This window comes from Mustela erminea, chromosome 6, assembly GCF_009829155.1.
Source record: "Mustela erminea isolate mMusErm1 chromosome 6, mMusErm1.Pri, whole genome shotgun sequence".
NCBI lineage: Eukaryota > Metazoa > Chordata > Mammalia > Carnivora > Mustelidae > Mustela > Mustela erminea.
Window position 1 is genome coordinate 27,294,988 of NC_045619.1, and position 23,856 is coordinate 27,318,843.

The 23,856-nt window shown below is 41.4% G+C and overlaps 1 protein-coding gene across 1 annotated transcript in view; it reads right to left on the bottom strand.

Annotated features, from left to right (window-relative positions):
• PLEKHG7 (pleckstrin homology and RhoGEF domain containing G7) overlaps positions 1–8,635 on the bottom strand; it is a 65,718-nt gene extending 57,083 nt beyond the window's left edge. Inside the window, 5 exon segments of the mRNA XM_032347730.1 lie at positions 1,125–1,231; positions 1,270–1,681; positions 5,337–5,530; positions 7,852–7,871; positions 8,621–8,635. Coding sequence (XP_032203621.1) covers positions 1,125–1,231; positions 1,270–1,681; positions 5,337–5,530; positions 7,852–7,871; positions 8,621–8,635 — 748 coding nt within the window.
• Between the last annotated feature and the right edge of the window lie 15,221 nt (positions 8,636–23,856).

The following is a 23,856-nucleotide window of genomic DNA, read 5'->3' on the forward strand; positions in this document are numbered from 1 at the left end:
TAATTCAAAACGAAAACCGTGACCGCGTGAGGCTGTCATACGTCGCCCCTGAAAAGCCACAGCAAAATGCTGTGCTCTTCAAGGAGACCCTTGAAATTAAGACGTTCACCCAGAAATGTTAAGCTATTCAGGGGCTTTGAAACAAAGTGCCCTCATTAACACGACCTCAGGCTTGCGCTGTCCGAACAGAAACAGCGATGGAAAAGTAAATAATGAGCCCGTTTCCTGGCACTAGAGCCAACAAAGACCTACACACCTGGAGGGCGGCAGTGCTTTTCCCGGAGATCAGGTCTAAAAATAGACCTCTCAGCTTTGCTCCAGTCCACCCCCAATTCCCGAGCAGACATCTGGAAAGGTGAGGCAATTCAGTGTCCTAGCTGAAATGTTTTGGGTATTTTCTTTTTGATGGGGAGATGGGGGAGAAGGTTAGAAGTTTGAAGGCTTTGTTCTCGCTCTGCTTTTAAAATAGCCCTAACAGGCTGTTCTCCATGGGCATGGGTTTGCAAGAGAGCCACCTTTGCTGTCCCAAGCCTGACAGACCTTTGCTAACTGACCTTCTCTAGAAGAAAGTGAGTTAGACTTCCTGAACTACTGGACCCTTTTACTTGGGAACCAAGATGTCCTGAAAACGATGTGTCCCCTCAGGAGTGACTTCCTAAGCTGCCTCCCATTTTAGGACCCCCTGGCCTTTGGGGTAATATGGCAACCCAGAGACCTATTTTGCTTTCCAGTCCAGTGAATGAGCACAGGAGACTTGGAGCTGTGTTACCTGAGGACCAGGAGGCCATGTGGCAGGGCTGGGCCATGAGGGGCCTCCTTTTTCTGGAAGAGGGGCCCGAGAAAGAGACCCCTCACTGATGGACTGAAGCGCAGGATGGGGTTCAAATGAGTCAGCTGTGTTGAGGGCCCTTTTGGGGTCTGGCGGCATTCTTTTTTTTTTTTTAATTTTATTTACTTGACAGAGAGAGAGAGATCACAAGCAGGCAGAGAGGCAGACAGAGAGAAGGGAGGGGTGAAGCAGGCTCCTGCTGAGCAGAGAGCCCGATTTGGGGCTCAATCCCAGGACCCTGAGATCATCACCTGAGCCAAAGGCAGAGGCTTAACCCACTGAGCCACCCAGGCACCCCTGGAGGCATTCTTGATTCTCAAGGGCAATAGGGAGTGTGAAGAATTCTCTGGGCTTCTGTGTAGACTCTTGGAGAGCCTGCAGTCTCCTTCCAGCTCCCAGGTTCTTTCCCAGTGGGCATTTCCAAGGTCTCTTGCTGAGACAGGGAGCGTGAAGTCCCGCAGCCATTTCTCCTTAATCTCCTCAAAGTGGGAGAGGTAGAGATGGGGTTTGGGGCTTGCTGGTCAAAGTAAAGAAGACTCCCCTTGTTCTCACCGTGCTTCTTCGAGAGATTCCTCAGGAAGAGCTGAGGAGAGGCCCCACAGCCTTGGGTCTGCACCTCTGGGCAGGATGGTTCCATCTTCCCTATGCGGCTAAGAGGTTCCATTGCTGGAAGCTTCCAGGGGACATAGTTGGACTTGCTTTTCTCTGGACCATACTGGGGTTGTTCAGTTTCTGAGTTCAAGTGCTGCTTTTCCCCTGGTCTGCCTTTCTTTTTCCCCAGAGGATAGTTACATGCAGGTTGTTGGATTTTAGGGAAGAGCAGAGTGTGCAGTCTGTTGCAAATGAGGGAGACTGACGTGGGAAAAAATATATTTAATTTTCACCTGAAAACTGCTACTTTGTCACAGGAGGTAGGTAGAGACCAGTTATGATTAGCGTCCTTTATGTTTTGCAGGTACTTTACATAAGTGATTTCAGCCTTCCCATCTGAATAGTTTATATGTTGAAATTTGTTTATGGTTTAATTATTATGCCTTCCAGGTTGAAACAAACAACGTTTAAAAACCTTAGTGCTGGGGCACCTTGGCGGCTCAGTCGGTTAAGCGTCCAACTCTTGATTTCAGCTCAGGTCATGATCACGGGGTAGTGGGATTGAGCCCCAGGTTGGGCTATGTGCTTAATGGTGAGTCTGCTTGGGATTCTTTCTCTCCCTCTCTCTCTGCCCTTCCCTCCTCTGCTGGTGCACAGCAGACTCTAAAATAACTCTTTATTTTAAAAAACCCAAAAAACAAAAGAAGCCAAAAAAACAACAACAACAACAACAAAAAAAACAAACAAAAAGACCACCTTAGTTACCTATGAGGCATTTTGGAATCCATAAAGCTCATCTCCTTTTGATTATTCCTTTTTTTTTTTTTTAAAGATTTTATTTATCTACCTAACAGAGATCACAAGTAGGCAGAGAGAGTAGGAAGCAGGCTTCCTGCTGAGCAGAGAGCCCGATGCGGGGCTCCATACCAGGACCCCGGGATCATGACCTGAGCCGAAGGCAGAGGTTTAACCCACTGAGCCATCCAGGCGCCCCTATTCCTTTAAAAAAAAAAAAAGATTTTATTTACTTATTCGTGAGAGATAAAGAGAGAAAGGGAGACACAGACAGAAGGGTCCCCATGTGGGATTCGATCCTAGGACCCTGGTATCATGACCTGAGCTACCCAGGCACACTGATTATTCCTTAAGACAACTATACATTACCGTTTTCTTACATTCTGTAAGTATGTATGTATGTATTTATTACAGTGCTTTGGTGTATTCCAGGGAAATAAGGATATAAGAACAAGAAGAACAAAGCTCCTTCCTCAAGGTTTCAATTACAGAATAAGAAAGACATGGTTTCAAAGATACTGCTGTAAAGTGCTTGGCAAAAGACATTCTGGGTTTTATCCATCCTCTTGTTTTGGAAAAAATAACTTGCAAATTTGAAAAGAAAAGCCTGGGTGTCACCCAAATGCCTTACTTCTCATGATTAGAAGTGGCTTCTAGGATTCGCTAATGCAGAATTACCTCTCAGTTAAGCTCTTCTCATGCTCAAGGTAAGCTGCCTTTACCATTTGACAACTTGATCCATGGCAACACGGAAATGACTTACTACAACTCTTTTATTTTGTAGTTTCCCCTACGAAGAAAGTAGTTTTGTATAGGAAAGTGATGATCCTCACCCATTCTGCAAACTAGTGCACAGATGTGAACTCTTCATTATTTACAGACCCGGTGTGGGGCGCTGTGGATCAGACAGAATACCCATCCTCTCTTGCCATGGGCAATGTGGAAAGTGGTTTCAGACTGTGTTTGGCTTGTTTACAGATGAAACATGAGTAGTTGACCGCCTCTTCTGAGATCTCCAGTAATAATTTCAGCAAGTCTGTAATTCTAAAGCAAGAACTCCGCAATCTGAAATGCTTTGGGAATGAACATATTCGGATGGCCCCACTTTGAGGATAGCTAATAATTTTTCTTGTAGTGCTATATGATTTTCATTGCACTGACAACCGTTCAGTAGACTTATTTCTACAGTGCATTATTTACTCCCTCAACGTGATAACAGAGAATACTGCATAGCAGTCAATTTTTTCTCGATGACCTGGCCTGGTTGATTATTACTCACAGGACCGGTTGACATGCAGTGATTGTTACTGTGTTTACTGCAGGGTTATGGAGAATACAATAATTGTTACAGATTTTTATAGCCTATAATTATTTACCCCATACTAAATGGCCCCCCACTGATGTATCCTTGAATTCTTATTCATTATTTCTCATTACAGTTTGGGTACTTGCCTATGGCAGCCTCTCTCCCCTGTGTTTCTTCCAGTCTGTTTCAGGCATGGGAGTCTAAAAACTCTATGGAGACAGGACTCATAGGATCTGAGGTTTACTCTCATCAATAACGAATAGGACTGCAACGTTATGACATTGTCATGAGAATACTGTGACATTGATTTTGGGGACTCTGTGTTCTTTTCTATTTGTTCCCTGGTTCTCATCTGGTTTAAGGCCAAATGAAACTAATAGATACTAGATTTTAGACTGGAGAGTTGTTCAAGGAGCTACTTAGATATGAATTAAAGTCAATTCAACTCTTACTTACAAAAGAAATCTACAATCCTTAATACTGGGTTGCATTAATATTTTGAGTAGATGTCTCAAGTGGTACCAAACTTCACATGTACAACAAAAATGCATGATGTACTCTTCTTTGAGGGGGCGAGGGAAGAGCTAAGAAACTCACAGTTTGGTCAAGGTGGGCCTGAACTGATTCTGCTTCTAGGTTGATAATTTCTGGCTGCTGCTTGAAAGGCTGACACCAGCTTTGCTAGAGGAGAATGAAGAGGCCGGTTCTGACCTTTGATGAACACAGAGATATCATGTCTCTTTCCAGGGCCTGAACAAGAGGGGTCATTTCTTCATTTCTCCCAAGAGACAAAGGACCGAGTTGAGGGCTGGGGTTACAGGCATTTTCATACACATATACGCCCAGGAAATGTAATTATTTTCTCCTTGATAGCCAAGTCCAAGTTCTAAGCAGCAATAGCATTGAAGGAATTTAGTATGATTCCCTAGGTACTTAGAGGAGAGTTTGATCAGAATGCTTAGTACTTGGGTTTCCCCTTGGTCCTTGTGACTTCTTTCTCCTCTTTGAGGGGTTAGGACAATGCTTCGGATTTCCTTTCTGGTCATAGTGGCCAGTAGGAAGTCATTATGCCAATACAACTTAATTTAATTTAACCTACCCAAACAGTTAAATTAATTTAACTTAAATTAATTTAATGACTTAAAGGTCATTAAATATTATTGATTGATGAGTGTCTCGAATACTGGGACTAAAGCAATAGTAACTGCTGGCCTAACTCACTGCAGAACCCGAGAAACTTTATACAGAGGGTCTCTGGAAGGCAGTTTGCAGAGAGGGGAGAGCTCTGCCTCCTGAGTCACCTACCTGCTTGGTGTCCCCATCTCACCACCAACTGACCTGTGACAAGGGCAAGCCACTCCCCTCCAGCAGTCAGTCTCTAGGCTTCATTTAGGGAAGGGCTTCAGAGCACACCCCTCCCCCGCTGGGTAGCGGCAGGCATAAAATGGATAACACCCAGGTTCCGGGGAGTCTCTCCCTAAATGATGACCCACACAGATTTCATAAGGAGTCAAAAGTTAACCGAGAAGGTAAGGCAAACTCTTCTCCTGTATTTTCTCTAAAAGACAAACTCAGTAAATGATCATTAAAAAGAAGATTTACCAGCCTTTGACCTCCCAAGCAAATACCAGCCACACGGTTGGGGAGGTGATCTTAGTGTCCTTGAAATTAAAACCCACACAGACGAATGTTTCACCCATTCTTCTCCGATGTGGAGATACCAGCAAGACAGAACGGAGAGGCTGGTAGGAACAGGATCTAAATAAATAGTGTGAGAGGGAAACCTAGCCAGCCCCTGACTGTTGCCTTTGATACCTGGGGGCTGGTCTGCCTTGTCCAGGTGGGTCCTGACAAGGGAGTCCCCAGATCCAGAGTAAGCTGCCAGGGGAAGGTTTGGAGAAACAGATTCCACACCTGTAATAGTGGACTCTCCCAGCCAGGTGCAGGAGGACTTGAGGCTGGTCGGAAGGGACAACTGGCACCTCCCCTCCTCAGAGACTTTTCTAGTTCTTTGTTTTTGAAAAAACCTCAAGGAAGAAAGTTCAGAGTCTGCAACTGCCGAAGAAAAATGATTTGTTTTTGTTGAACAATGAATGATCCAATTCAGAAATGATGCAAATGTGGCTTTTTACTTACCTTCAGTTGTTCAGTAATAGTCACTGATACTTCTGGGAGGCGGTTCTATTCCATTTATTTTCTCTAAAGTTGTGAGAATCATTCCTTTCAACCTGACTTTGCTCACGTCTTAAAACATTTTGTGTGCATCTGTTTAATGAATGGACTGCATTCATTAATGCAGTGAATAATAGAGGAAATGATCATTATACCTGGGAACAAATTTGTGAGCTTTAATTTTCAAATAATTAAAATGGGGATGGAAAAACCTTTGTATCTACCAGCCTTCTCATTTGAGTAGTCCCCAAGAATGCAGGCAATACTAAGAAATATTTCTGCAAAATCTTTATAAAAAAATTCAAACAAACTCTCTTTAATTCTAATTTACTGAAGTTTTCATTGTTTAGACTTTTTACAGGTACATATCATTTTTTAAATTGAAATTCAATTAGCAAACATACAGCACATCATTGGTTTTGATACAATGTTCAGTGATTCATTAGTTGATTATAACACACAGTGTTCATCATGCCACGTGCCCTCCTTAATGTTCACCCCCCAGTTACCCCACCCCCTACCCACTTTCCTCTCCACAGCCCTCAGTTTGTTCTCCAGAGTCCAGAGTCTCTCATGGTTTGTCTCCCTCTCTGATTTCTTCCTATTCAGGTTTCCCTCTCTTCCCCTATGGTGCTCCCCTCTATTCCTTATATTTCACATATGAGGGAAACCATATGATAATTGTCTTTATCTGCCTGACTTACTTCACTTAGCATAATCCCCTCCAGTTCCATCCCTGTCAGTGCAAATGGTGGATATTCATCCTTTCCGATGGCCGAGTAATATTCCATTGTATATATGGACCACATCTTCTTTATCCATTCATCAGGTTGAAGGACATCTCAGCTCCTTCTGCTGTTTCTATTGTGGACTTTGCTGCTATGAACATTGGGGTGCAGGTGTCCCTTCTTTTCACTCCATCTGTGTCTTTGGGGTAAATATGCAGTAGTGCTATTACTAGGTCATAGGGTAGCTCTATTCTTAACATCTTGAGGAACCTCAAGGAACCACTCCATACTGTTTTCCAGAGTGGCTGTACCAGTTCACATTCCCACCAACAGTGTAAGAGGGCTCCCCTTTCTCCACATCCTTGCCAGCACCTGTTGTTCCCTGTCCTGTTAATTTTAGTCACCCAGCAACGTTTGTATTTCTGGCGAAGCTGGCTTTCAAAGTCATTCTATTTCTCTTTGGGATACCAACTTTCCAAGTGTTTATTGTGAAAGTTTCTGGAAGTCAGTAGTTCTCAGAGTGGGGTCCCTGGATCAGCAGTGTCAGCATCCCTTAGGAACTGGTTTGAAAGGCAAATTCTCGCTCTTCCGTCACCTCTTGAACTGGAAACTCTGGGTGGGGCCGGAAGTCCGTGTTTCCACATGCTTTCCTCGGTGATTCTTACATTTGTTAGAAATATGAGAAATGTTGCCTTAGGGAAAAACTGACCTTCCTTATACATTTTGCTCTTGTGAGAACCTTATTAGTCTTGAATCTTCTCACTTTGGCCTTACTGGAACATCCTTCATTTGGAACTTTGGAAAATGACCTTTTTCCTTTACAACCATCACTCCCACCACTGCCACAAAACCAAAAAAAAAAAAAAAAAAGTGGTATCAAGAGCTCCTGCCAAGGCTGGTAATGAACTGTTTCACTTTAGGAAGAGAGAAAAATGAAGAGAGTATCCCCCAGCTTTTGGATCGTGGCACGAAGGTCGTACTTTATCTACTAGTCTTCTCACGCATGCGTGATTGTAAAACTGTCTCTCTTGGGGAAATAGGATAATGGAATATTTGATCTCCATCCAAAAATTTCTAACCTCTGGTTGTAACTTAAATAAGAAAATTAAGAGTCTACAAGAAGTTCACAAAGTTATTACCAGCACCCCCCGCACCCCCAAAAGGCGCACTCTCTAAGGAGAAGGCCAACAGGGAGGAATTGGGAAGAGGAGGGGACATCTTGCAGGACAGGCAATCACTAGGTGGGTTTCTCCTTCAAGACTCCCGGGGGAAGTTGCCTTGAAAGCGGAGAAGGCCCTTTCTGTCTCAGCCCGACACTGCTGAGGGGGCAACTTTGGACATGGATTCCTCCCACCTGGCTAATTTGATCGGGATGAATCTTGGCTCTCGTGGGATGTGCCCCATGGAAAGTCTAAAACCTGGCGACCTACCTGGCGTTCCGATTGGTCCTCTAGCAAAAAAAAAAAAAAAAAAAAAAAAAAAGAATCCAACATTAAAAATGAAGAGATTTTGCAGAAAAGGTTAGATTGCAAGCTTTAAAAAAATATTTTTATGAACCTATCAGCAACATTATGTCCATATCGAACACTTCCGTATCTATATAAGAGGAGTAGGTCTGAGGACGGGTTTTCTGTTTCCCATGTGACGAACAGCGTCGAGGGGGCCACATTCTCTGCCAGTCCCCACCGTGTCCCTGAGGCTGGGGTTCCTCTTCATCACTGTGGGTGTAGTTTTACTTCTTCTGACAGCTCTACAAATGATGGTCCCAAACCAGAAAAAAACCCATGTCCATTTCAATAAGATGTTCATCATCAGCAGACAGGTACAGGGATATAATCACCTACGAAAATAAAGGCGTTGCTCTAGTCCCAAACATACCATTCAATGAAAAAAGCCAGATGATATGATTCCATTTATATGAACAAGAGTGGGCAAAGTTCATCTAGGGTGTTATGAATTAGGATGGTAGCTCTTATCCATGGGGAGAGGCTGGAGTGCGGCTTTTGGGATGCTTGTATGTTCAATTTCCTGATCTGTGTGCTGGTACCTGGGTGGGTTGTCTCTGTGGGGAACTGTTCACAGGAGCGATGTGCATTTTTCTTATCTTACGTATGCTCTGCTTGGTCAAAAGTGTCCCCAAAAAAGTATGTCTGGGCAGACTGGTCATATCCCTGTTTACGTACTTGTTATATGACTTACTGGCTTAATATGCATCTTCGAATTAGCCAATTTCTAAAAAATTTTTTTGCTCGTGTTTGAAAAGAGGTTAAGATTTTTATTTGGGTTTTCTTGTAGTCTTCAGAGTTATAATACTTCAATGCAACCATGTTTAAAATTACTGATCTCAATGCCCTTAGATGTATCTCAACCTCTCTGAGTTTCTGAGTTACTTACTGAAGAAACTTTTCTAGGCAGTACACATTCCAAGCTGTTTCATATCTGAAGGTTTTTTTTTTTTTTTTTTTTTTTTTTTGCTATCACATATGAATCCAGGATATGGAATTCTTACAACACAGTATTTTCTTCTAAAGATCTGGAGACATTTTTGCATGACTTATAGTCATTAGTATTTGAACTAGGAGGTCAATGGAATATTGGCTCTTTGGTATTTTACACTGTTTTTGTTCTTAAATTTGCTTGTGATTTTTTTTTTAACTGTTAGATTCATTTCTATATGCTTTTCTTTCTTAAAAATTGATTCCTTATATTTGGAGCTACAAATGTTTAACCAGAATATATCAAAGTGAGTTCAGTTTTGTCTGGGATCTGGTGTGTACTCTCAATTAGTTAAAATGCTTTTCCCAAATAAGAAATACTTACTATATTGTTTGACAATTATTTCTCATCCATTCATTTTCTTTCTTTGAGGGAGATCTATTATCCCTTGACTGTGATATTTCATCTTCTCTGCACATTATTTTCATTGCTTTAACTTATGTCTTGTAGTCAGGGAGAATTTCTTGACATCATTTACGATTTTGCTTATTCAATTTTCTTCACAGTCTAAATTGCTTTTCACTACTTCTATAATGACTTTGACATTAATTTTACTTTTAAGATAAAAGTAAAAGATAAAATTTTAAGATAAAATTTCCATTTTCATGGTGGCAGACTCTAGGTTCTTGAATCACACTAAAATATAAATTATTAGGGCACCTGGGTGGCTCAGTCTGTTAAGTGTCTGCCTTCAACTCAGGTCATGATCCCAGGGTCCTGGGGTTGAGTTCCACATTGAGCTCTTTGCTCAGCAGGAGTCTGCTTCTGCCTCTGCCTTCTGCTCCCCTTGCTTGTGCTCTCTCTCTTTCTGTCAAATAAATAAATAAAATCTTAAAAAAAAAAGAAATACAAATTATTCAGTGTTTTTTGAACTGAGGCATATGATGAACTCAACTGTACACTTTTGGTCTAAAAATTAAAGTCAAAGAATCATGAATCAGGTAATTTCTAATTGTCCTATTTCATGAAATAACTCTATTACTGAGTCATCTTAGAATTTTCTCCTTTATTCTTACAATCTGCAGACTATTTTACTGGGTTCTATAGTTTTTCTATTTGCTGCTCCTATGAGGGAAATACCTACTTGTTTGCCATTGATTTATGGCCATTGATTTAAGAGTTGAACTATGTTCTGATAATGTGTGGATCTATGCCAAAATATCTCAAATCGAATTTGTTTTGAAGGAAGAAATGACTTACAGTTAAATCATCAGATTGCTTGCTTGCTGATTTTGAAGACTAGGAGGAGTGGAGAAGGATTGACAGCCACAACTGCACTCACAGCCAACACTTAGGCTTTGTGCCAGTGCAGAAACACACAGCAGAATACCTCTCCATATGCCCAACCCTTTGCTTGCTGAGACTTCTTCCCAGGAACAAAGTCTGAGGCCTTCCCACATGCAGCTCTAGTGCTATTTATAGGCTGAGATGAGAGGGTCCTAAGCACGGGGCTTCCCAATGAGTTCTCAATGCTGTCTTTCATTTTGAGTCTCAGGACAGTACCCACCTCACCATTTTGAGCTGGGGTTTTAGTAGGCATTTTTTTTTCTCTCCCTTTCTTTTTCTTTCTTTCTTTCTTTCTTTCTTTCTTTCTTTCTTTCTTTCTTTCTTTCTTTTACTAGCCTTTCTGATTTCATGTCCCATGACCCTTTCCAAAGAGTTGTGATGTCCATTTAGATTTTATTTGCTTCTATCATGTTTATTCCACAACCAACTTGAGAAGTGGAGCACATGACCTTGGCTAAGCCAAATATGCACATTCCCCTCTCTATCCCACAACCAGCTCCAGGATTGTTTAGGAGATGGTCAAGTGAGCTAAGCTTGACCAATCAATGTGACTCTCAGGAATTTTGCTGAGATACTGGGACAAATACTCTCTCTTGATGGATGTGAAATAGGAGGCATGAAGGACTGGGAAGTATTGACAGCCATCTTGAGATCATGGGGGTGCAGCAACTAGTCTCAGGATATATTTGACACCAAGGCAGAGATTGCTCTTAGAAAAAAACAAAACAAAACCAAACAAAACAAAATTGGGCTTTAGTAACATCATTGAGTAGCTGAATTTGTCCTCATTGGATTCCAGACAGACATTTCTCTACATTTACATTTTCCCAAGTCATTAAAGTTCCTTTATTGATAAGCCACTTTGAGTTATGTTTTTTTTTTTGTTTGTTTGTTTGGATACAAATGGATCTTCAGTGGTATAGGAGTATCAGCTGGGGTTTTATTAATTCCTCTTCCTAATTTCCAGAACTTACTCTCAGGAAAAGGGCAGAGTTCATCATTTTTTTGTATTTGTTTTTATTTTTGTTTTTTGTTTTTTTTGTGTGTGTGTGTGTGTGTGTGTTTGTTTGTTTGTTTTGTTTTTGTTTTTTTAAATCCAGAACTGCTTAGACTGTATCTGGAGAATACAATCCTGTAGATTTCTGATCTGTAGATGGCACCAGCCCTTGATTTCAGTGGTTATGCTGATGTTTTCCAATGTGAATTTTTTTGGTCATAGTATTGGTTTTCTATTGGCATAATAAATTGCATTAAATTTAATGGTTCAAAACAACACATATTTATTATTTTGTAGTTATTGTGGGTCAGAAGTCTGAGCACAGCTTATCTGAATCTTCTCATTGTCTCACAAAGCTACAATCAAGGTGGTTTCTAGAGTTTATGGTCTTCTAATCTCATGTGGTTGTTGAACGATTCCAGAGGGCACTGGGGTGGTTAAGCACCTAGCTCTTGATTTCAGCTCAGGTCATGATCTTAGGGTGATGAGATCCATCTCTGTACTGGGCACTGTGCTCAGCAAGGAGTCTGTCTGAGATTCTGTCTCTCCTCTTCTGTCCCTTCCCCTACTCATTCTCTTTCTAAAATAAATAAATAAAATCTTTTAAAAACCCAAGAATTCAGTTCATTGTAACTGTGGAATGGAGGTTCTCCATTCTTAGAAGCCACCCACAATTCCCTACCATGTGCTCTTTTCTGCAAGTGGTTTAAATCACTGTTACTTCTTCAAGGCCAGTCTTTCCCTCCAGTCTAGTAAGTCGGGTAAGGTGGAGTCTTCTAGATTTATTGTAGCATAAGCACAGTGGTGACCTTCCATTACCTTTGCCTATTCTGTAGATTAGGAGCAAATCATGGGTTCCACCCACTTTCTTGAGGGGGTTAATCAAGAGTGTGACTTGTGGCAGGCACATTGGACAGTGTCTACCACGGTCTTTCCAATAGTAATTTAATGTTTTTAGAATTGGTATGTGGCTATCCTACATATGATCCCAATCTCTTGCCCTGTATCTTTCTTTAGCTCTTTCGCACCAGATTGGTCTGAAGGATGATTTTAGTATTTCTGAGGGATAGAAGCCAGTGTGGAAAAGTAGAAATAAACCCAAGCAACCACACATCATAGAAACCCACTAAGTAAGCGCAACTACGATTTCAGAATTTCTTATTCCTTCTGGCCCTGGCTCTGTACCAGCCCATCTGTGTTTGCCAACACCCAACAGAGGCTCTGTGGGGTCTGTCTCTTCTGGGTAATTGTAGTGTGGGCTGCTTTGAATCTTTCTTTGACGTTCAACAGGGGCTTACAGTAACACTAAGACTTATGTGAATGAATCTCCTCTGATGTTGAGTAAACGAGCAGCAAATTACCTACCTTGGAAGGAGTGGAGGTGAGACTTCCGTGTGATACTCATTTCTGACGGGTACTGAAGTCCTGAGCGGCTCCTGGTTTACCTGACACATTTCATCCAGCTTGACACAACCAATTTTTAGTGATGACATTTTTTTCCCAATGATTGAGTTTGCCTCCCTTGTCAGAATGCTGGCTGTGAAGAAGTTAATGACTGCAATAATAACCCTAGAAATGGGTTTTAAAAGCCCAGTAAGGGGGGAAAAATGAGTCTGTGAATTTTATTTTTATTTTTAAATGTAGGAAAGCTAGAACAGATAATTTGGTTGAAAATTATCTTGTTTTCGGTTTTTTGTGGTGATTTAGGAACCATTTTAAGATTTCATCCACTTCTTTATGTTCTCCATCACCAAGTCATAATTCTAGTGTGATTATGTCAAAATTATCTCTGCAGTAGCCAACTGTGGTGTTACAAACAGAGAATTAAGACTTCAGGAGGTGAATAAGCAGAAGCAGCAGGAGCTCTAGAAATGGAGAAGCATAAACCTTCTGATCTTCTGCAAATGTTCCCCAGGACAGCAAAGGAAGTGGGGGTTGGAGGGAAAAAGCAGGGTTTGTTACATAAAACAGAATCATTTCTAAATGGAAAGAAGGTGGATCCTACTTTTCTCAAATGACACTCATGGATCTTTCTCAAGCAAAGGGACTTTGTGAGATGGGTCGTATTACCATCGCATTCTATATGGGTGGAAACATTTTTCAAAATGCGGTATGTGGTTACTTGTTGTGATACAGCCTGCAGCCATTCTATAAAAATAAAGTCAATTTTAAACTTTTAGACTAAGAGCACTTTACCCGATTTTCTTTTTTATCTTCTTGGCATGCCAGAATATCTCTCAAGTTCTTATTCAAGGGATTATGATGATCAGAAACTGATCTGCGCATGGAGTAGTGCGGTGAGTGCATTTATTGGGGAATGGTCAGCATACAAGGCTGATTCTAATCCATTAGAAAGCTAAATGATCACTTGTAATTACTTGGTTTTACTTCTTACTTCTTTTAGCAGAGATCACTGTAGTTGGCAGCTATCCATTTTGTTTTACCCATGAGTGTCCTTGGTGCTTCGTTAAAAACTCATGTCACAGGATGAATCAGACTAACTCAGGAAAGATTCCAGGGATCAACGTGACAGTGTCTGAAGAAACAATGCTTTATATCCTTATTTTCTGCCCTTCATACGTAGGCACATTTTTAAAAAAATATTTTTATTTTATTTATTTATTTGACAGAGAGATCACAAGTAGACAGAAGGGCAGGTGGAGAGAGGGGGAGAAGCAGGCTCCCCACTGAGCAGAGAGCCCGATGCAGGGTTTGATCCCAGGACCCCGAGATCATGACCTGAGCTGAAGGCAGAGGCTTAACCCACTGAGCCACCCAGGCGCCCCAGGAACATTTTTTTATATGTATGAAGTATACTTTAATTTTAACATGGCATCTAACACAGATTTTCCTGTTATCTTTTTGGGCAAGATGGGGAAGTGTTGGCGACACTGGAGGTCAAGTAAGATAGGGGGGATAGCTTGTACCCTGAAAAAACTCATGATGGAGAGTGTGGAGAGGAGCCTATAGAAGAGCCACACGATTCTGTGTCAATCAGCATTTTTATAAATGTTTGCTTGATGGATTAGAAGTCTTGTTTATCAGATCTTTGGATGCCCCATACTAGATGGGGTGCTGACAACATGAACAATGATCAAAACAACACACCTCATTGATTGAAATAAGGACAGAAATCCAAGGAGATTGTATAGGGCTGGGATATACACTGACAGAGATTTAGGTTTTTCTTTATTGTATTTTAATTTTAGATACTAAAAATGTTTAAAAATCATACAGAAAAGGAAAATAAGTACTCCCTTTCTAGCTGCAGCATTTTGGTATGTTTTAGAGATTTTCAAAAAGAATGTGTGTGTATGTGTTCTCATACATGTATTTATATTTATATAGTTTGGATGTGTATCAGTAATACAGAAACATGTTATCCCGTGAAAGAGTTCTATAGAAAAAGTCAAGTCTGGCTATAGTCTGCGTGTGTCCGCACCCCCTCCCCACCCCCTGCCAAGTTCATCCGTTGAATACTAACTCTCAAATAGGATGGTATTAGGAGGTGAGGACTCAGAGAATTGATTATGTCATGACCCTTATGGATGGCATTAATACCATTTTTTCCCTTTGCTACCACTACTATTACTTATACCAACACTCTGTATCCAAATGTGTGAGCTTTTTGCACACTGACCAAGTCTCTGACACCAGCTGGGGGTCCTGCAGCTCAGTGCAGTTCTGACACTATCCACCTGGGGTGAATGGCAGATCCCACAAGTCAAGCCCTCAGTCTCACAAGACCCTCCTCACTTCAGACACCAATTTCAAGTCCTAGGTTGCATGCTGCATTTCTGGTCAATTGACTATAAATTGAGATTCCCACAACCCTTGGGTTCTTGGGTTTAGTGATTTGCTAGAACAGATCACAGAATCCAGAAAGACCCTTACTTACATTTGCTGATTTGTTCTATAATGAAGAATATGATAGAGAATAAAAGAATGGCCAGATGAAGGATAGAAAGGGTGAGCTCTGTCCCTGTGGAGTTGGGGTTCGTCGTTTTCCTGGCACATACATGTATTTACCAACCTGACAGCTCTCCATATCTCTACTTTAGGGATTTCTATGGAGACTTCATCATGTAGGCTGACAGATTATTACTCAGTATCTGGCCTTTCTTCCCTTGTCAGAGAATAGAGGATGGAGTTGAACATTCCAGGCTCCTAATTATGGCTGGTCTTTCCCATGACCTGCACCATCCTGAAGCTATTCTGGAGCCTACCAAGAGTCACCTTGTTAGAACAAAAGACATTTTATCACCTGGGAAATTCCCAGGTATTTAGGAATTCTGTGTCAGAAACCTGGGTCAAAGGCCAAATGTTAGAACAAAAGATGCTCCAAGTACCCCTATCGCTTAGGAAATTATAAGAGTTTAAGGAGCTCTGTATCAGGAACCAGGGGCAGAAACCAGTATATGTGTTTCCTATTATTTCACACACTTAAACCCATGGTGCAGACATTAAAATACGTAATCATGACTCTCTTGGTATCACTATCACCCAACTGGTAGCAGGTCATTTTTAGATGAGAATGATTTTCCTCTATCCCTTCTTGTGGTAGTTGTATCTTTTTTCTTTTGTTTGGAGTGGGGTTGTTTTCTCCCCTCTTCTGCTCAACACAGAGCAAAGACTGGCCGGTCAGAACACTTTCACTCTGGCTACATGTGATTGTTTAGTAGTTGACAAGCATTACAATCCAGGTCAATTAAGACTTTTGCTGGGGTTCAAAGAAACAGGTGTTGCTTGGTCTTCAACGAAGATGCAACGAAGATGGCATCAACTGGGTTTTGTTCCTGTCCATATTTGCTACCATCTGCAAGCATCTTCCCAAAAGTGAAGTCAACTCATGGAAAATAAAACATATGGATATATGAAACCAGTTCTATCCCTTACATTTCCCAGTTATGCCATAAATTCTCCCTTTAAAAGACAAGGTTAGTTAGTTTTCTTTCCCAGATATCCAAAAGAGTTCCAGTTAATATAGAAGTAAGGTTTAGTCAACAGAAATGGAGATATTTAGTTTGTGTAAGAGACAGCTGGGGGTATATGAGAACTTCCTTCCTACACTTAAACAACTGTTGCATGGTAATGGTCTTGTTCTGAATAGCTACATACCAGAATTAGGTTGTGGTTTAGAGACAGGCAGATTTTGGCTCTGGACCATGCACATGTAAGTCACAACAAGAACAAGAACAAGAACAAGAACAAGATAAAACCAATTTATTGTTCATGTATTATATTTTTGGTATTGTTCTAAACCTTTTCTCAAAAACGCCATGAGGAAGGCATTATTATATCCTTGTTTTATAGATGTAGAAGTTGAAGTTCTGAGAAATAAAGTACATTTTCCAAATGTCACTCAGCTTTCAGCTAATGAAAGGCAGAGCTAGGGACACCTGGGTAGCTCAGTATATGTGTTTCCTATCATTTCACACACTTAAACTCATGGTGCAGACATTAAAATACGTAATCACGACTCTTTTAGTATCACTATCACCCAACTGGTAGCAGGACATTGTTAGATGAGAGTGATTTTCCTCTATCCCTTCTTGTGGTAGTTGTATCTTTTTTCTTTTTTGGAGTGGGGTTGTTTTCTCCCCTCTTCTGCTCAACACAGAGCACAAGAGGCTCAGTGGGTTAAAGCCTCTGCCTTCGGCTCAGGTCCTGGTCCTGGGTCCTGGGATCGAACCCCACGTCAGGCTCTCTGCTCGGCGGGGAGCCTACTTCCTTCACTCTCTCTTCCTGCCTCTCTGCCTACTTGTGATCTCTGTCTGTCAAATAAATGAATAAAATCTTAGAAAGAAAAAGAAGAAAGGCAGAGCTATAACTCAAATATAAGTCCATCTGACTTCTGTATCTCTTAATCATTGTATTATAAACATTTGCTAAAAGAAGGCCATCAGACATTGTAAGTCAGAAGGCATAATAATGGCACCTTTGTCGTGTGTTAACAAGCCTAGTCACACTGAAAAGCAGAAGAGCCAGAATGACTATCACATATATTTATTGAAAACCATATTTGGGAAGACAATATGAATAAAGTCTTGATATTTATCAAGACAGGTCCTTCATATTATTTATTTCTGGGATTATTTGAAGGGAACTCTTGTTATTTTCCTAAATGATTAGGTTTCAAAATGTTTAAGGATCAATATTTAAGCACCAATTTGATGCTCATCCAATTTTCTCATCAGCAAAACTAAGTATTTTTGAGTTTGTTGAAAGATACACAAGTAATTTTAATTCAGTGGATCCATAGAGCAAGGCTTGCTTTGCCAGGTTTGGCTAAGTTTTGGCTCTAACTATTCTCTCTTGATATTGGCATTGCCCAGAGATTAGGGAACGGGAAGCACCCTCCACTCATTGTTCCTACATGTTTTCCTTGGTTCTGAATGTGGTTTTACTTCACTGTTTTTCAGACACAGTTGTCTCATTAGAGGTCCACAGCTGTGCTATCCTGGCTCATTATATCTATTTTTTCTCATATTTTATTTTTTAGCTTCTAGATGCCCTTGGTCAAAACTCCCACATGTACTTCCTTTCCTGTGGTTTCTGCAGGCAGCAAAATCAGTCTCAGAAGTTTCCAACTGGCTGAGAACAAAGAGGAAGTCACAGAAAATATGGATGGTGACAATAGTTGCTCTTTCTGGCACAGGCTTCTCAGGGGAACTAACTTCTTAGGCCCCACAGATAGCAGAGAATCAAAAACTGGGAGGAAGGTACAGAGTCACCAGTCAAAAACTCCTTCATTATTCAGTCATGGAGAGACAGCCCAGTGAGATCAAATGATTTTCCCAAGATGATTTAGCTTCTGGTGTGTTGCTGGCATTAAAACCCAGGAATCCTGACTCCTGGGTCAGGGGTCTCAGCAAAGGCCGTCACTGGCCAAGCCCTTGTTATAAAGCCACTGAGCCATCGCTGAGGAGGATGATATCACCATACATGTGTTATGACTTGTTCCTTCATCCAGTAACATTTCAGGAATCCTCATTTTTACTTTTTTTCAGGTAAGCCAACACATCTATGGATTTTATAAACACTATCTGTGAAAACAAAGAACTTAATGGGAAAACTTATTCTGAAAGCTCTGTCTTTGACTATTTTTTTTTTTTAGATTTTTTAAAAAAATTTATTTATTTGACAGACAGAGATCACAAGTAGGCAGAGAGGCAGGCAGAGAGAGAGGAGGAAGCAGGTTCCCTGCAGAACAGAGAGCCCGATGGGGGGCTCGATCCCAGGACCCTGGGACCATGACCTGAGCTGAAGGCAGAGGCTGTAACCCACTGAGCCACCCAGGTGCCCCTGTCTTTGACTATTTTGAAAACTTTTCTATCCTGGGCACCTGGGTGGCTCAGTCAGTTAAGCATCTGCCTTCAGCTGAGGTCATGATCTCAGAGTCCTGGGATTGAGCCCCACATCGAGCTCCCTGCTCAGCAGGGAGTCTGCTTCTCTCTTTCCCACTGTGCTCTCTCTCTCTCTCCCTCTCTCAAATAAACAAATAAAATCTTAAAAGATTTTTCCAACTTGTGGAGGTCTGGGCACCAAAAGAGGGGTCATCCTCATCAGAATTAAAGAACTGTCTTAGGGTATAGTCTTGCATAACTAAGTCCACAGCACCTGTTGAGCTAAAGAAATAGGGTGACCCAGTGGTTTTTGGTTTGAGGGAAGCAAAATGAATATATGGCATCAAATATCTCTATTTTATGGATTTATGTATTAGATCTTTATTATTAATATTTGTTATTTATTTTATGGGTTTCTTTGATCACTTTCTATTTGGCTGTGCTCTCCCACTTCTGTCACTACCTTGGAGACAAAGCTCTAGTAAACTTACCATTGATGATTCTACCCTCAGATTTGGTTTATTTATTTATTTATTTTTTATTTTAAAAAATATTTTATTTATTTATTTGAAAGACAGAGATCACAAGTAGGCAGAGAGGCAAGCAGAGAGAGAGGAAGGGAAGCAGGCTCCCTGCTGAGCAGAGAGCCCGATGCGGGACTTTATCCCAGGACCCTGGGATCATGACCTGAGCCAAAGGCAGAGGCTTTAACCCACTGAGCCACCCAGGCGCCCCTCAGATTTGGTTTATTAACTACCGTGCTCCCTGATCAAACGGTGCTCCTAAAATATACCAGTGAAAGACTATTTGAAAGCATGTTCAGCTTATACTTTGCCTTTTCATTACGCTCCCGTGTGATGAAAGAGGTCCATAGTGGAATTCGAGTAGATACCAATTTACTACTTGAGTCTAGCAAGCATTTAAATATGAACAAAAGCGATAACAACAATAGCGATGACAACAACCATAGAATTGGTACTTTGTGCCCGGATTCAGAGGCAGAATAATGAAGAAGACACAGTTTTTGCTAATTGGCAGGCTCCCTGAGGGCGCACATGGGCCCCGTTTATCTTCATGTTCCTCCCTGCACCTGGCCCAGGTCCTTTGTGCAGCAAAGGGGTTTGGCCAAGCACAGAAGAGGTGAGAGGTTTTTCCCATACAATCTGGGTTTGAGTATGGACAGGAGGAAGGAGGTGGGCATGATGTGATGGCTGGACAAGAAGGCTTTGCTGAGACAGAAAGCTGAACAGAGCTGGGGTCAGCCATCTGTTGTCACTGGCAAGGCCCGGATGAGGCAGCACCCTGAGGGGATGTATGTGGGGATCCTGGTTCCGTGGGAAAGGAGAGTAGGGGAGACCCAGACAGGGCATAGCTCCCTTGCTGCTCAGAGTAAGAAGAGTAAGATGATGATAACTATCATGATGATAGCTTTTACTTAGGGAGCATTTCCTGTCTTCCAGACAATTTTCATACATTGTCTCTCTGAATCTGAAGACAATTGTCTCTTGTCTTCATCAAGAAGTTAATTGACCTGTTCATGGCCACATGGCTGGTAAAGAGAAGAATTGGGTCTAATCTCAAATCCATCTAACTATGTACAAATTGTTTGCTTACAGATAGATAATGTTCCCTCCTGGTATTCTGCTTTCAGACACCTTCACAACCAACTGCTCCTGGTCAAAGTCCATTCACAGTTAGGAGGACTGTTGCAGGGGTGAGATCCTTGCTCTATTCCACATTGGAGGAAAACTATCAGTGGCAAAATCTTAATTAGGAGATGATCACATGACAGCAGTGGCAGACATGAGAGAGTGCTCGCCATCTGGTCATCACAGGTAAGGAGCTTCCTAAAGAGTCAAGGAGACGGTGTGGAGAAATCTTGAACTCGAGCTCTGTCTGGTCTTCCTTCACTCCTCATGCACATTTCTTTGGTATGGTGGAAAGTTATTTTTGTGCTGATGAATGATCTTCTCTATTTCTCATCTCTACACTGAGATTGTAAATGATTTCCTGCTCAAAAATAACTCCCCACTTCCTATAGAATGAAACTGACATCTCTTCAAACCCTTCCCCACTCTGGCTCCAGAGTGCCTTCCCCATCTTTTACCCCATCAGTCTCCCTTTGATCCCAGATACTGGAACAAGTATCTTTCCCAGGAATACTGTCCCCTTTCCCTGGGATGCCCTTCTGCAATCCAGTCTCCTCACTTCTGATTGCAGTATCTGTAGTTGGAAGTGATCCTTTTGTTTTGATCTAAATATTTTGTTTTATCTTCTTAAGCTTCTCAGATCAACCTTGGAATAATACAGTTAGAGCCAGGAATTTAGTGGGTTATTTTAGTAGCTGGCTCTGGAATAACTCTTCAGGAGGAAAAAGCACTGATGCTCTGCTAAGGTACCTGTAGCAAAAGATGGGACTGCCTTCAGTAGGAGCCCAGAGAACAAAGGTGATGGTTAATACTCCTATAGAGGAGACAATGAGATGAATGCCTTGTGCTTTGGAAAAGATGAATGGAAGGAGAGGGAGGACGGAGAAGCGAGAGGGTATGTGTGTGCAGGTAGTAAGAGGACAGCCAGCTAACTCTGGGGCTGGGGTCCTCAGAGGTGAATTGGCCCAAATTCCTGGTTGGGTAAAAGACAACTTGGAAAAAAAAAAAAAAAAAAAGCAACTTGAGAACAGTCTATTGAGCTTTAGAAAATCATTTGTATTTCAGAAGATCTTAAGCATCACTACAGTCATCAATTACACCCTGAGATCTAAATTCTTATTGCTGTTCAAATATTAATTGGGGAAAATATAGTTGCTATGGGGGGGACAGAGAAACCTGCACCTACGGTTTAATGGAATGCACCACCAGATGCTAACCTTACCTTTGTAAATCTTTAGGAAATTGAACTACAACCAGAAGTTTTTTGGTGTGTGGTTGTGAGTGTGTCTGTCTGTCTACTGCAGTGTGGGACCAAACTGAGCCAGCGTGGGCAGCAGAGCCAGAGCCTGGATGTGACCTCACACACGGGAACTGGCAGAAATCTTGGGACCAGCATTGAGCCTTGGAGATTGGCTCAAGCCAACCTCATTTAGGTTGTAGCAAATAGTTATTTATATACTTGTCTTATTTAATTCTTAGATGACATCCTCCTAGAAGGCAAAGCTCATAGAACTTTCATTCATCTAAGAGATCTTATGATACAATGTTAACTATAATGATAAAATAATGAGAGCAATGGTACTATGGCATCACTGTGGACACCTTGTAAACACATGAGATGCCATCTACTGGGCACTCTTACTCAAGGAAAGAAAGAGACAGGAGCTCAACAGTGAAAAGACCTAGATTTGATTTTGGGTTTTCTATTTCCTAACTCTGTCACTTGAGGCATTTTTTTCTATGAATCTCTGATTTCCTCCATCTGCAAAATGGAAAAACATTAGCTCTAATTCCAGCTTGATATGAAAATCAGATTTAGTTGTTCCCTCCACAAGTATTTATGGAGTGTCCTCTATGTACAGTGGAACTGCGGTGCTGATGGCTAAGGAAACCAGAGCATCACCTGGTCCCAGCCCCACCCCCAGCAGCTGTGTATGAGCAAGCAGAACCTGCAACCACGCTGGGGCACCTCGTTGTTAACGGTAACCTGGCTGTCTGTTGTTCCATCTTATTTGCATAGATGGCTCTAATGAGATTGAAATTGCATGAAGGGGAAACATTATGAGGAAAGGGTCAATCTGGTGACAGTTTTGTGCACAGTGCTTGTTTTCTGGAATGTACCAGTGTGATCTCTAAAGCACGAAAGTCAGTGCCTCATTTGCCTTATGAATCTGGGTATTAGACCTGCTTTCTCCTCTAGGGAAGTTAATGTTTTATCCGTGGCCTTAGAGAGTCTATCGAACTTTGGAAAATCATTTGTATTTCAGAAGATCTTAAGCATCACCATAGTCATCAATTATATCCTGAGATCTAAATTCTTATTGCTGTTCAAATATTAATTGAGAAAAATATAGTTGCTGTGGGGGAAGAGATTGAGTGTGTGTGTGTGAGTGTGTGTGTGCGCGCGCGTGCGTGCGCATGTGCACGTGCATATGAGAACAGGATTATCTTACTGTTTATTCATAGTGGCCATCACCCCTCTGACCCACCGTGGGAGACCAGTCAGTAGCCTTTTTTAGAGTAGGGTTAATTTGTAGAGGATCCTTATTCTCTCTTTTCCAGGGCCAAATGTGGTCATGAGTTTTTCAGAGTTTGAGAGTTGAGTTTGAACAAATGGGAGAGAGGGATTGTTCATCTGCAAAAGATATTTCTTTATATGAAGAAAATCAAATTCGTGGAGAGGCAGTTATAATGGGAAAGTGACAGCTGCTGAAAATAAGTCTTAATGATTAACTATTTGGTGATGAAATTACACTTAATGATTTCTGTTTTCATATTCGGTTAGGAGATAAATTATTATGTGTGATGCAAATCTGCTTTGTGGCTACTTAGTAAAGCAAAGGGAGTTTTCATTCCTTTTTTGCTACAGCACTTACCATTTACCACAATGACTCTGCAGTTTCTCTGTGGATAAAGACAGGTCTTTATTAAGTGTACAGGATATTTTAATGTAATCCTATTCATTCATTCATACAGTTGAGCTGACAGTTTGTGTCAACATATAAGGAAAATATGTCATATATATGCTTATATATAGACAGGTTTAAAGAAGAGCAGAAACACACACGAACAAGATACTTAAAAATTTAAGAGAGGTCTTCAGATAGGAAGCTGATGACATGAAACACGATTTGCTCTTCTAGAAGCAGGGAGTGCATATCAGGGCAGCAAAGGCTTTTTATACTTGAACTCTCAAGTGCTTAGCTCACCAAGCCCCAATCACTACCATGGCAGGGACCCACAAAAGTTCTACTCTTCCCTCTTAGGTAATTATAGGAAGAAGGGCATTAAAAATGAATCTGTTAGAATAATTTGGGGTCACTGTTTCATGCTTCACCTTGGATTTGTCTCCGGATTGTAGATCAAACTATCCCACAGTTCAGTGATTTAAAGCAAATATGGCACCTGGGTGGCTCAGTTAGCTGAACAAGTGACTCTTCATGTCAGTTCAGGTAATGATCTCAGGGTTGTGAGACTAACCCCTGCATCAGGCTCTGCACTCAGCAGGGAGTCTGTTGGAGATTCTCTCTCCCTCTGCCCCTCCCTGCCCCTGCTTGCCCATGTGTGCTCTCTCTCAAATGAATAAATAAATTTTAAACAAACACATGTTTATTCTCTCACAGTTTCTGTGGGTCAGTGCTCCAGTGGCAGCCTAGCAGG